Source organism: Onychostruthus taczanowskii, unplaced genomic scaffold, assembly GCF_017590055.1.
Source record: "Onychostruthus taczanowskii isolate IOZ18803 unplaced genomic scaffold, ASM1759005v1 scaffold145, whole genome shotgun sequence".
NCBI lineage: Eukaryota > Metazoa > Chordata > Aves > Passeriformes > Passeridae > Onychostruthus > Onychostruthus taczanowskii.
The window spans coordinates 411482-426409 of NW_024498630.1; the positions used below are offsets into that span (position 1 = coordinate 411482).

The 14928-nt window shown below is 41.5% G+C and overlaps 1 protein-coding gene across 1 annotated transcript in view; it reads left to right on the forward strand.

The window, feature by feature from the left end:
* DGKQ (diacylglycerol kinase theta) overlaps nucleotides 1-10635 on the forward strand; it is an 85646-nt gene extending 75011 nt beyond the window's left edge. The window contains exons 21-24 of the mRNA XM_041398368.1: nucleotides 310-421; nucleotides 1821-1973; nucleotides 3059-3182; nucleotides 4255-10635. Coding sequence (XP_041254302.1) covers nucleotides 310-421; nucleotides 1821-1973; nucleotides 3059-3182; nucleotides 4255-4277 — 412 coding nt within the window. The 3' untranslated portion in view covers nucleotides 4278-10635. The remainder of the gene's footprint in view (nucleotides 1-309; nucleotides 422-1820; nucleotides 1974-3058; nucleotides 3183-4254) is intronic.
* The last annotated feature ends 4293 nt before the right edge of the window (nucleotides 10636-14928 follow it).

Here is a 14928-nt window from a genome sequence, read left to right on the forward strand (position 1 = left end):
TTTAGCTGTAACTTGTATTTCCCAGCAAACTAAAACTCTACAGAGTTACCTTCTTCCTATTTACACCTTTTGTTTCCAACTGAAACTATTTACTTTGCTCCTTTTACTACTAAAAGATCTGATAAAAATTCTTCCAGATTTTAGAAAAAGAGTTCCTGCTTTTAGAATGCAGCAAAACTGTTCCCTCCAGCTGGTGGGGAAGCACAGTGTGTAGCTTTTGAAGCCTGGGAAACCAGTCACCTTAGCAGGGCAGCAGGGAGCATGCCTGGGGGCAGACCACAGGTGGTCACCGGTGTGCTCTCCACACAGCTGGGGCTCTGGGGCCGACCTCTGGGGGTCTGAAAGTGACAACCGCTTTGAGAAGCCACGCATCGATGACGGCCTGCTGGAAGTGGTTGGTGTGACTGGCGTCGTTCACATGGTGAGTTGGCATCCCAGCAAGCACGGAAGAAACGTGCATTTTATGGGACAGGCTTGTTTCCGTGACAAACAGTGCATTGCAAGTGCAGTTACGCCTCTTTGTTAAGTTTGGGTAAGAAGAAGTAATAGGAACTGAAAACTTGTTAAAAATCCTTGGGGAAATGCTTCATGACTTAGCTAGACTTTGAACCAAGTAGAGAAACATACATATGTGAATATATGTATATAGATATATAAAATGCAATATATATGTATATATAAAATACAAATATATATATATTATGTAATGCACTAGCTTTCTCATAACAGGTATCGTGTCCAAATGGAATGGTTCAGATGAAAACAAGATTTTATTCTAATATTACAAAAACACGCACCCTTCACCTAGTGTATTTGCAAAAGTCTTGTTATACCTCATCACAGTCACAGTGGAGATTCCATCAAGACAGGTTGCTTTATGATTATCTGCCACAGGCTTTCCAACACATGTCACTGAGAATTTGATACTTGCTGCTCTTGATTTGATTGCTACATCAAGTAGGTGGTATGCTGTTCTGCAAGGAACAGTATGACTCAACTTAGGCAATTATTTTTTTAATTCTTTCGTGTATATTACATATTTTTACAATGGTTTGCTATTAGTAACACACTCCTGTGGGATGGTAGGTTATTTTTGTCTTCATATCTTACCACTATTTAAAGAAATCTGCTTCTGAAAAAGTATATGTAGTCAGGTAACTAGAGATAACTAATCCATAAAACTGCCAGAAATGGAAATGTGGGTGCTTAAATTTTGTGGAGCTCAATTTTTGGTGTTGGTCAACTTTATTGTAATTTAGATCTTCTAAAATACACTAAAGAGTTGTTTTGGTAGAGATCCTTAAATCTTCTGTGAAAGTAGAAGCAGCTTTGGAGTATAAATGTTAACAAACCTGTGCTTTAGATTTGTGATATTAAGGTTTTTACTCCCACATTTGAAGTTGAGTTTGGAAGAACTCTCTCTGATTAATAAACTGCTTTTAGACTTTGGAATTTCACATGTGCTGAAGTCTGTGTGTATAATTAGGTGTTTTGTAGAAGTATTTACTGTGTTTCAGAGGGGGAAGCCAAAGCAAACAAGACCTTTGTGAGTGCATGCTGCTTGGCCAACCTTTGCATACAAACCTTTGCTTTGGAAATTGTTTTGCCTCCTGCAGCCTGCAGGGGAGTCCTCCTTCCTTGAGTAGCTGAAATAATGTTGGGGTAGTAAAGGCATCCTAGTTTTGCCTAAGCAGTTTTTTAGCTGAAACTTAAAATGTCAGGTGAGAATAAAATAATATCCACCCAATTTTAACTGCAGCTAGTAATTGTACTTCTTGTTAGTTGGGGTGATTGATATCCTGGCTTTTATTCCCTAACAGGGTCAAGTCCAAGGTGGTTTTCGATCAGGAATCCGCATAGCTCAAGGCTCGTATTTCCGTGTAACACTCCTAAAGCCAATTCCAGTTCAAGTTGATGGAGAGCCCTGGATTCAGGCCCCTGGCCAGATTATAATTTCTGCTGCAGGACCAAAGGTACTGGGTGTAGGTTTCTCTTAGCAATTTGACTTTGTTCGTGCACTGGATGTTACCGTATTATCTTTCTTATCTGTGTTCTCATGCTTAACCCTAAAGGAGCTGCTTAGCACTGTGTGGTAACTGACACAGCAATTTCTAAAGAGGACAGTTTGAGGGCTCTCTCCAGTGGCTCAGATGAGGCTCATGTTTAAAAAAATAGTCCCTGAGGTTTGGCCTAGTGATCCAATTTTTCCTCTGTATTGAGATCTGCAGGCAGTGTTGCTTTTCTTGAAGCAGGGCAGTGGTAGTAGTGCAGTGTGCGAGGTAGGAATCAGTCTACTGGAGAAGGGAAGGTCTGTCACACAGTAGTAGCAAAGAAGGAAAATTAATAAAAGAGGAGCAAGGCCTGTGAAAAAGACTTGGGTAATCAGTGTCTGGTTTTTCTTGATTATCTCAATGTGTACATAAAACACAGCATCAGCTCCCTAAGAATTTAACTTCTCTATTGACTTTGAAATTGTGAAATAAACATTTTGCAGTAGGTGACTGCAGTATACACCAGTCTGCACATTTGCCTGCTACCTGAGGGATGCCTTTTCAACTCACAGACATATGCTGCTGTAGGCAAGCTGAAAGGATATGTAGCTGTACTGGGAGGGGTACCAGAACAATTGCCCTTGCTGAGGAGAAGTGAAAGAGAGGGTCATACCTCAAAGTTTCAGAATATGTTAAAACTTTGTTCTTTTCATGAGTAGAAGTGGAAGGGTAAAGGAAAGACAGAGAGAGAGAGCAAACCTAATTTGTCCTTCAGTGAGAAACATTTCTTCTTCTTCTACCAGGTTACTGACTAGTTATCTCTATGTATGTGTGTACAGGAATATATATGCACACACATACATATACATAACGTGCATATGTTTATGTAAAAAAAGCAGTAAGTCCTATAGCTTTACAAGGATAGGTGCACCAGATAGTTGTGTATTTATATATTTTTCTGTTGCAGTTCAGCTTTTTACTTGGTTATTAGTTTGTTGCCTTAGATCAGCTAATTGATGACTACAGATATTTTAATACTCACCTTCTTTTAAATTTTTCAATTTTAGGTCCATATGTTGAAAAAATCCAAGCAGAAGCAGAAAAAAACTGGAAGCCTGAAAGAGATGAAAGTGGATAGCACGTCAGTCTCTGAAGGAGGACGCAAAGGGGAGACCTGTGTTCATACCTATGGTAGATACCACCCCGGTCCAGTAAAACCGAGTGCAGACAAGTCGTGAAGAGTGTTGCCTATGAGTGTGCCTTTCATTACATTTTGATAGTACTGGGTTCTTCTTTGTATTTCAAAGATAGTACCTCATTGTCACAAATAACTATTATGTACCACTTGTCTCATCTGAAATGTTTACTTGGGGTTGCTTTTCTGTAAGCTGTTTCCCAGCCAAACAGAGATTCCAAGATGCTGAGATTTCTGCATTTGCCTTCACAAAAAATCCTTCCCTCCTCCCAGTTCATTCTTAAAGAAAATCATTCCATAGATAATTTTTTTAATTGTTCTATAACTGAAAATGTGTTCCTTTAATGCTCACAATAGCATCCTAACCAAAAAAAGGCAAAACCATGAGCTGCTGAGAGCTCCTTAGATCATCCAAATAGCACAGCTGAAACAGTACAAGTGTAAAGAGAAAAACACAAAACACAGGAGAGATTATTTCCGTAAAAGGATCCCAGCACTGGAAAGAGAGAAAGTACTAGAACAGTTGAGTCAAAATATTTCAGAGCATTTACTTCAACAGTATTTGGACAGCACGAATGAAGGGGAAACAGCCTGTAGAGCAATTTTTCAACTGTAGCTTAGTTTCTCATTATTCAGCCAAAGCCGGTTTTAAAAGGCATTTGAATTTCATGAGCCACTTCATGAACTCTCAGAATAAAAAAGGAACAAGAATACCCAAGGCAATAGTATGTTATACCAATTCTTTTTTATCACTGAAACCATTAACTTTGACACCAGACTCTTTTGTCTTGACTTTACTTTTGTTGTTTCATTTTAATGAATCTTGTTGTTTCATTTTAGTGAATTTGTTATATAACAGCAAGCTCAATAATCATCATTAATAAGGTTAAAAGAAGTACCACTTAGTGTTCAATTAAGTAAATTAGCACAGTCATGTGTTAGAGCTGAACTGATATACAGCATAGCTTTACTGAGGAGCCTTAGCATCTAGGCTTCAAATAACTGGGAATGCAAGACTCGTCATGAAAATTCACTTACCTCATTAGGCTTCTTTGTGGATATTACTAGGTGTGGGCCCAGGGACACAATGACTGTCTTTTCTCACTTGGATGAGTGTGTGCTCTTCAGAGGCTGTTTCTTCATCAGTTCCTGTGAGGCCACGTCTCTGTGTTTGCCCATCTGCTGAAGCTGTGGTGATCCAGTACTTTTACAGCTTTGTGCTGGAGACTGGCGCTGGAGCAGCCGCACGCCTGCCATCCACCATCCAGATGTGCTATCCATCTATAGGCTATCGTCATCTTGTTCTTCACTCACATCTCTGCTGTCTCATCTCACTGTGGTTCCCCAGGAACTGAACCTTTCCCTTTTGGTCAACATCATACACAAAGGGCTCTGTGAGCCACTTGTGGGCGGGGGAGGGGGCCTGCAAGATTTTGCCACTTCCATGCATCTGCTGCTTGGAGCTGCTTAAGCCATGTTGGCTAGAGCCTGCTTAGCCACATGGTAGGCTTACTCGTTCTCTGTTGCACAGTAACAACTTGAGCGTAAGCCTTAGGAGCATTCCTGTTGCCAGTGTGTCTAGAAAAACATCTCTAGCTGCTTTGGGGGACTTAAGTATAACACTGAAATATGCAAAAGCTGTTTTGTGATGGAGCCAGTTACATGCTGAGGCAGTTATTTCTGGGTCTCATTGATGAGTCTGTATTCCTAGCACTGTGACAGCTTCAGCAACAGCTGACCATTACATGTACTTTCTACTTTCTGGTCATGGTACAACGAGGGTATGAATTGTCATCTATAGCAACAGAATGGTGCAGCTAAAGCTATAAAGAAAGACAAAACAGCTACGGAAAAATGGCAGATGCCTGCAGCTTCTCCTTTCAATCTAGTGATTCCTGCTCAGTTTTCTGGTAGAGACGCAGTTGGAGGAATGATTTCTGTTTTCAGTGAAACCTTTTCTTAATTGTTTAAATTCTTAATTTAAATTTGGGGATGTTCTTCAGGTCCCACAGTGTGGACTATAACTTCACTTTCATTCAAATGAAAACTGGACTCATGCTATGAAGGAAATAGTTTGGATAGTACAGAGCTAAAAGCCTTGTCCAGATCATTAAACACAGGGTTGTCTTCTTTAGAACCTGGGCATGAGGGGTCAGCTGGACCTCTTCTGGCATCCTGGTACCAGCATTACAAGTAGGGAGGATCAAGTATGGTATTTCAGGATGTGCGCACTCTGAATGAAGCTCACAAATTAGAGAGGAAATCTGGAACAGGCTGCTGCTTCATAATTGTCCAGAAAGAGAGAGAAACTGCTTTGTATCTTTGGGACCACAGAAAGAATGCATGGTCTACTTTCCAGTTGCTGACTCAGTAATGGAAGCTGGGCTTATTGTTACAGAAAACATGCATATGTTTTAAGATTTCTGGTACTGACTGTCTGCAGCAGCCCAAATAAGTAAGGCTGTCTTACTATATTTCCAGGCATATATAATTCTGCATCGTGTAGCTGACAGTGTTTCAAGTTCTTGGCTTGTTAAGGACCTGTCTGTCTCTCCTATTGCTCTGTATCTGTTGTCTGAAATAACATGAAACTCACAGGTCACAATATTTTAATCAGAGGGCCCATTGCTTTGGCATATTCTTTGTGGAGATTTCCCATCCATGGAACTCTGTAAAAGCCTGTTTTGGGATAGCATCATGGTAGCAAGGTGACTCTGAAGTATGAGTGTAATTTCTTCCTAGCTTCCAGAGGGCATCCTGGTAGAGGACAAGAAGGCTTTGAGTTTTGTTCCCTTTTTTTTTTCCCTGGAAACCAAGTGCCATGTATTTGAGCAGATGAGTGCCACACTGGAATGAAAACATAGCTTAAGAAAAACACTTAGTATATAAGGCTCTGTGCATCAAAAGATGAGGCTTAATGTGTTTTGATGACAAAACCAGATTCATTTGAGGTAGGAAACCCCCTGTAAAGCTTTTAAAAGGAGAAACTCACTCATTAACCCCTCTATTAAGATGTTCTAGTTTCAGGTTCTTTAAAGGCCATTTTATCAAGACTAGATGTATGTGTGTGTGTGTATATGTTTTTTCTCACATTTTCATTGCATATGGTGTCTGAGAAGGCCTAGTATTTTCTTCCATGGTATGCAAGGCCTGCATGAAGGGAGGGGGTAACTCTTTGCAGTTAATATGAAACATTTAGACTTAGCCTTTCCACTGAACATAACAATGCAGTATCATTTCTGTGACAGTGGGTAGATAGATTATTCTCCATACTGATTGTTTGAGTAGTATTGTGTGAGAGCCTAGTGGTCACATGGCCAAGTACTTCAAATAATGCAGCAACAAAAGTACTGGGGAAGAGGCTCAGTTCTGTCAAGATAGGTGTTAAGTAACATCAGGGACACAGGACCAGGAGCAGTAACTGTGGACAGTGAGAAGATGCAGGCTCTTTGCTATCCTGAGCACACTCCTTCATCCTCTCTCCCTTGCCTTTTTACCTTGCCTATAAACCATGGCAGGCACAAACAGCACAACTAGCATCTCTCCTGCTGATGTACACTCTCCTGACCTTTCACTAGTGTCCTACTTAGGCATTGGCAGCACTGGGGAGAGAAAGGTCCTGAAAACCCTGGTTCCTTTCAAATACCACAGTGTTCAGATTATTGCAGGTGGTCAGTTGGTTAAATCTATTTTGATGGATAAACACGTTACCTCTGCCTTGAATTAGTAGAACTAAAATTCAAAAGCTCATCCCTGAGATACGGGTGCTACTTCAGAAAATTTGCTGCTTTTTTCCCCATGGCTTTTACCCTTGATTTGTACAGTTTACATTCCTGGTGTTTTCACTGCATTGAGTTTTAGATGAAAGCATTATTTTGCCAAAAATCTTTTGTTTATATATGTGTACATACATGTGTGTACATACATGTGCACACACCCTTTAAGAATACGCCTTATTGTATTTCCTTCCATAGTGCCTAATTATACAGCTTTTGCCCTGTTACAGCATTCTGATAGCACTCACTTCTGGATCTTCCTTTCACCGGTTTTGGACATGAGGCAGGACTTGTACTTTCCAACAAGATATGATGGCAATATAGTGAAAGCACAACTGCATTTAGAGTACAGTTTCTGCATGTATGCAGTTTGAGCTCTGCTTGCTCTTTCTAGATTTTAGTCAAGTATCTGTGTGTCTAAAACCAGTGGCAATGGCTATTGTAGCATTTTAAAAAACTAGGAAGAAACTGTCACTGCAAGACTTACCTAAGGAACAAAACTAAATGAACTGTTATAGACAATTGTTGTTAATCTTCACAGTTACCCTCTTACAAATATTGTACTGATTTAATGTCTTTAGAGCAAATATTGTACTTGATCTGAATGTCAGCTGTTTCTAATTGCTCAGTATTTATGCGTGCATGTGATTCTGTAGCAGTCTGTTGGCATATAAGCGTCATTATCAAATTAAACCTCTTTTTGTGGGAGGAGAAGGTAAGAGGAGCTGTTGTGACACTTAGAAAGGGCTTACGTTGAAGACACAACAGATTTGGTTGCATATGTATTTAATAATGTGCCATCTGTAGGTATGCTCTGTCTTGCACGGTCTCCAATCCATATTCCAGCACCAGTACAGGGGGCTCATTGGAGTTGTGCACTGGCAGTAGATACTTTTTCAGTCTGCACCCCATAAGTCTTCCTTACCACCTTCAAAGTGACTGTACATCTTCCTATTTCTGCCAGGCTGCCCTCCTGCCCTTTGGGCCTAACTCTGTACCAAAACTGGTAATGAAGGTATGAGCATGTGCTGGTGAATGTGTGTGCAGAGTGGGGGAATGGAGTTCCTGCTCTGAATGCTGCTCTGTCAGTTTGGCTTAGACTATTCTTTAATTTCTACTTCAGCTTCTACTTTAGCCATCTAACAGCTCTGCAGCAAAGATTTAGCAACTACTGAATTGCCTTGGATTCACCGGTGACAACGTTGCCTCATTTTCAGGCTTTGATCTTATATACGTCAGAATATGTATAACTGCATTATACTTTTTGCACTTAACAGAAAATGCAGGTTAGACAGGCTTAGGGTGTGGCAAAATTGCAATGTTTGTACTTTTTTTGTAAATATGGGGATGATTCTACAGATACAAAGATGCACTTTCAGATAACAATGAGAACAAGTTTGTAGAATACAGTTGTTTAGGAGTTTCTCTGGCTGCAGTGTTCCTGATCCCCATCTATGTCTAACACTGTGTTCTCCTTGAAAGCCTGCTTGGGGATAGAGATGGCTTCTCACATTGCAGAATGTATTTATAGCTGACTGACTGAACGTTTGTGTATGTTTTTGAGCAAATTTGCTGCTATTCTAAGTTTTAGGTTTTACTAGACTGCTTCTATAATGCATAAAATAATGTTCAAGTTTTATTTATAATGTCAACACTTACTGATTTGACACTTAGTTTCAGGAGACATCCAGCCCAAAGCCTTCATTCCTTTTGCTGTTTAATAGTTTTGTTTTATTGTGGTTTCTTTTTAGCAGTGTAGGCATTGTATGTGTGGAGTGCAGTGAAATGAATACAAATTACTAACCTTAGCCTGCAGTTAGAGTGGCGGTTTCAATGTTTACAGGACAGAGACTATTGATTGTAAACCCATACACGTCCACTGAAACAGTGCACTCTTCATGTGTTTTGGAAGCACTGTTTCTGCTTACCATGGTAATTAAGGGAATTGTTGCCTTCTGGTTTTAGAGTCCTGGTTATGTTGCTTTGGAGAGATTTCAGTGTGGGTTATGGCTTCTCTGCCATGAACTCACAGGGCAGAATTTGTACTGACACAAGTGTGTTATATTGAACATGTTTTCTGAAAGAGTGACTTTATTTTTTATGAAGATAATTTATGAGAAGGTTTTATAGCAGATCAGTGCTGAAAAAGTTGAATCTTGAAATAAATGTTTGTAGATATTAAAGATCTATCCCAAAGCAAAGTATTTTTTAATAGGGCAGTATTACTGGTGTAGTTAACCCTCTGAGCTCTCCTGGTAGCATACCCATTTAGCATGTCACTCTGCACTGGTCAAGTGTGTTACTTAGGGGACAACCTGATTTCAGAAGATATTACTTAATTTATATTGTGCATATCCCCTATTAACCTCTGGCAGCAACTCCCCATATAAACATCAGCCACACAAGACAGAGCTTCTCCCCATATAGATCACTGCAGGTTGAAGAGCAGAGAGGCTGCCCTTGTGCTTGACTGCAGAGAGGCTGTGAGTCTGGTGACTGGCACTTGCAGTCCTCTCTCTCACCATTATAGAGTGTGCCACACAAGTTCTTTTTCTTTCTGAAGGCAGGCAGGCACAAATTCAAGAGTGCCTGAGTCAAACTGCTAATATCTTGTCTCACCATGGCATCCATTTCTTAGTGCTGTTTATCTTGCCAAATTGGGTAGCAAGAGGTGCTTGAAGTATTACTGAGTATTTATTGTGTAATTTTTGGGTGCTTATAAAGCCTTCACTGCTATTTTAAAGCAAAATTTGGGGATCTGTAGCATAGCAATAGCTGTATAACTCGCATTCCAAACATGCCCAAAGTTATCCTTGTAATAGTTTAGTTATCAATGGTGTAGCTAGCAGCAATCAGTATCTTGAAGCTACAAGTTCTAAATATTGGAAGACAACATCTCTGCTTTGAATGCAAAGCATTAGAGTTTGTAATTCACTATAGATTTCAGCATCTTTCCTACTTAAAAATGACTGATGACATCTTAATTCTTCTCAAACTATAACTTAACCATTGCTTAAATAACTGTTTTTCACCTCTGGTTATTTAAATAATTCAATTTACACAGTTGTATGAATGCTGTTTTATTATCAAGATACTCTTAAGGTGTCTCATAGCATTTCTTGTGAATGTTCTAATACATCAGTAATAAATAATCCTGACCCAATAAACTAATGTAAGCTGACAAGTTATTGTCTAGTGCTTATTCTTTGTGCATCTGTCTAATTCTCAGAGAAAAAAGCAGCCTAAGTATAAGCATTAAAGTGATTGAAAACAGTTTCCACACTCTGTGCCTCAAACCAGTAATGTGTTATCACACATTTACTTGTGGATTGGTCTCAAAAACTAGCTTTTAATGATGTAACTTGTTTCTCAATGTCTGCCTTGCAAATGAGACGTCACTATATTGTGGTAACTTGTCTACAAAAAACATACCTAGTGTACTAATAGATTTTTTAAAAAGTAATTTATAAAATATGGACTTTTATATTTAAACATCTGTTCATCCTTGGGTTCTGTTTTTAGAAAATTCTATGTATATTTTGCAATACGTGTTTTGTGTTTGACTGTACATTTTGCACCAATATGAAAAATTGTATTCTAAGTATTATTTACAAGTTCCAGAGATCTGTAACTAGAATTTGCTGTGAACAAATACAACATCTCTTCTACCCTGGATGCTTGTGGAGTAGTTATGCTTTAAAAATAGCGGAATATACTTCTGCAGAAACAAACATACTTTATCTCAGCTGGGCACTGCTTTTACAGGAATTCTGTAGCCTTGCTGTTTGAGATTGGGTCATGCCCTGTGGAAGGATGGCTGTCTTCTAACAGTGTGATTTCAAACGTCTTCATTTGTGAGACAACATCTAAATTTGATCCCTGCAACATTCAAGAACCTTTAGAACTCTTATTGTTCTGGTTAGCACTGTAATTGGTAAAAGTCTTTCTGTGATAGCACCACAGTTTAATGCACACAGACTTCCTTTAATGATGATGCAGATTTTCCAAGGTTTTTTTGTACAATTCATTGTCCTGTTTGCCCTTATCTAGAAAGACATGACCTGGTTTTCAGGCTGTGGGTAACAGGCCCACACATAGGCTTGTGCTTGGCTCAGGTGAACAGCGGTGGACCTGGCCTGCATAACTCTAGGGCCAGACCTCATGGAGCTTGGATTGGAGGGACTCAGCTGGGACAAGTGGAAGGGCTGTCCAGTGAGCCAGGCCCAGGTGGAAACTCTGCCCCACTGTGGGTGGACAGTTCACCCCTCCTTGGAGGTTAGGGCCTGCCTTTCATGGCTGGGGATGGGGGAGAGGCACTCAGCTGAACACTTCCACTGGGGGTGTCCCTGCTGCCTCTGGCAATGAGCAGTTGGTTCTCCCTGCTCTGTTCAACAACTGACTGCAGAACTAAGGAGGTAGACCCAAACAGTTCTGAGAAAAGAGGGGAAGCAAGCAAAACACTGACCTTCATATAGAGAAAAGACAAACCACAAAACATCCAAACCTGAAATTATTTTTACCCCTGCCCTCCTCTGGGCTGAGAGAACTGTAAGAAGAACAGACAGCTACCAGCAGTCCCTCCCTGCCCATACAGGGTTGTGCCCTGCAATCTGGCTACACCGCTTTCTCATCAAGAGGAACTGGTGTCTGAGAATGGGAAGGATGGGTTGGACCATGATAAATCCCAGTGTAACTTCAGTGTGGATTTAGCCACCAATTAGACAATACTCTTTGAAGCACAGCTAAAAAAAAAAAAATCCTTTTAGGTAAATAATGAAGTCACAAGGAAATTAAATTTAAGGGCTAATGGAATCATTTTGGACATCAAATTGATAATCAGATGACAGCTTTGGGTCCTAAAACAGATGCTTTCTTGTTGTGAACAACTGTAGCACCTCTGATCTCTCCTGCCAGGTCTGAATAACCAAATGCTGGAAGATGCAGTGGTGGTGGCATCGGCAATCAGCATCTTGAAAACAAATCCATGCAGACAGAGCAGTGCCTGTGCAGGTGCCCACCTCCAGGCAAGCAGCCTTGATATGAATAATACAAATGGGTCAAACTTTGCCTCCTCTTCAACTAATAAGGCTCAACATTCACTCTTGAATGAATCTCTGTCCCTCACAATTTGCCCAGACTTCTCTTGTAGCTGGCACCATACTATATTGGTCTATCCAGGACCTGGCTTTCAGGTTCTGGAAACCAAGAAATCCAGCCTAAGAGTCTACTAGGGAATCACAGAAAGAGAGAGGGATGGGAAAATTAAGAGCAACACAATGGTTATAGACAGGTTAGAGAGGTAGAACAGCCAGCACAGATGAGGCACAGAGTCTGCAGAGATAAGTGCTCTGACTGGAAGCCTGGTGACTTAATGCAGGGCCCTTGTAATCGGGGGCAGAGACGGGGGCAGGCATCAGAAAACACACAGTGAAATTGCAGACAGACAACACCTCACTCCACACCAGAAAATGAGGAAGGGACAACCTCTGTCAATTTCAGGCCTTCTCTCAGCCAACCTGTGCTGTTAATCAGTGATTATTTACCACAATTAGCCACTCTAACAGACAAGCACTGGCACCTCTGCTCGACCAGTGCCCTCAAGTCTGTGCCAGATAACTAGGAGGCTGCTGTCAGTCCAGGATTTCTGGGGATGTTACTCACAACACCACTCATTTGCACACTGTTTTGAGGTCAGTACCTCCTGGCTCAAAGAAGCTTTCCCTGCTGCAATTTCCAAAGCACAAGCAGATCAGAAGGCACAAAACATTTCCAGCAGCAAGGACATGTCGATCTTGCCAACCCCGCTTCAAACTGCCGAAGTGGAAACAAATTAATCCAGTCACATGGTCACTACACAGCCTTGCATTGAAGGTCCTGCTCCCATATTTTTCTTGTCACACAGGAATGGCTTGGTGTCCTCTGATGAAGCAGCCTCTCCAGCAAAACATGGAGCAGAGCTGATAGCAAGTCTTCTACGACTGACTCTCAATCTCATAAGCCACAGTCCCCACAGGCAACCCCCAACATCTCCAGTCCAGAAAAATCTCAAGGAGGCTGAGATCGCCATCTGACAGTGTCTCAGCATGGCTGCAACAAAGGTGTGAAAATTATACTCATCTAGGACATGCCAGAATTAAAGACACTCCATCAGAACTGCTACACAAAAGCAGACTGCTTCTGTTGCCTGGGTGGCACATTTTTTTCTGCACTCTCCCGCTTTCAGCTTCCCAGTCTTTGGCACCTACCGGCACCTCCCTAACTCCTCATCAACCATTCCTGCCACAGGACTTTGTCGTCACTCCTGTATTACTGCAGTCTACAATGGCTTGTCATATTTGTTCTCCTCTAGAAACGTTTAACACCTTTTTTAGGCTTCTTTGGGTTGCAAGTGAACATTTTTAGGATTTTTTCAGTCTTTTAAAGTTTGTAACTGTGGTGTGTCAATAGTTCGGGTCATAAACTAACCTGCATCCTGCTAAAACCTGTCCAAGATCTCAGTTTTATCTGCCTGTTAGAGGGAGCTGCTTGAGTTTCTCTTAATTATAAATATCCTTCTAAAACTTGTCTGACAAGTTTTATAAGTGTTGGCACAAAAATGAAGCAGTGTCAAGTACCATTCTACTACAACAGGGACTTTAGTTCTGGCAATTCCTTTTTAACACAAACACGGACATTTGCTGCTGGGCACGGACCACTTCATGATGTTCCTGGCTAGTTAACTCACTGTTAGACTGGAGGTTGCTGCCCTCTTGCTTTCTGACTGAGGATAGCAGAACCTGCCCCTGACTTCGGAAAGACTTTCAGGAACTGCCCAGACACTGGATGTGCAATTGCTGTGGTTTAAAAATTATTTTAAAAGAAACAATGCGCTGTAGTTATGCAAAAATGTTTATGCTTTAACTATTTGGTTCATGGATTTTAAAAGCTTGTTCCATCTTTCTTTAAGTAATCCTCCTCTGAAATTATAATCAGTTTGGGGAAGAAAACTGATGGCAGTATGGTGCGGTTCTGAGGGCACAGGTTTCTAAGACTGCTCTCCCAGGGTTGCTGAGGACTGTATTGCCAGCAGGTCTTGCTGGATCTCGCAGGCCAGTGGGATGGTCCAGCCCATGGAGCAGAAGGCAGCATTGCTGGGAGGCGTGGCAGAAAGGTGTGGGGTGCTGCTCTGCAGGCGCCATTCCCCCCCCCCAAAGAGGGGGTATGTGCTGGGGGAGCATTGGCAAGCTGTGCCCTGGGGGTGGCCCACCACAGGAAGGGTGCAAGGGACCCAGGCCCCTGTGGAGGGAAAGTTGGCAGGGGGAGTTTAGTTCTCTGAAATTTGCCTGCAAAGCGACACAGGGCAGCCCAAGGCATGGCCCAGCAGCCAGCCTCAGTGGTACTTGGCTTGAGGTGAGTTGGGGTGTGCTGGTTTCTACTGGGATAGAATGAATTTTTTTCAGAGTGGCTAGAATGGGGCTGTGTTTTGGATTTGTGCTGCACACAGGGTTGATAATATAGAGATGTTTTAGTTATTCTTGAGCAGCGCTTACACAGAGTCAAGGACTTTCCTGTTTTTTGTATTACCATTTGACAAAATGCTCTGTATTTAAATCCGGGTGCAAGAAGGAGGAAGAAAGAGACGTTTGGAGTGATGGCATTTGTGTCCCTAAGTCACCGTGAGGAGGGAGAGGGCCCCTGGAGATGGCTGAAGAGCTGCCTGCCCAGGGGAAGTGGTGAATGAATTCTTTGGGGGATTTTGCTTATGTACTTTTAATATTTGCTTTTGTTTTCCATATTTTACTGTCTTTATGTCAAACCAAGAGTCTTCTAGGTTTTGCTCTTCCAGTTCTCTCCCCAGTCCCACTGGTGGGGCAGTGAGTGAGTGGCTGTGTGTGGCACTTGGTGGCCAGATAGGGTTAAACCAAGACATGGAGGAACAATGTTTCACACAGCCATGACATTTGACATCATGGGGGCCAAGCCACAG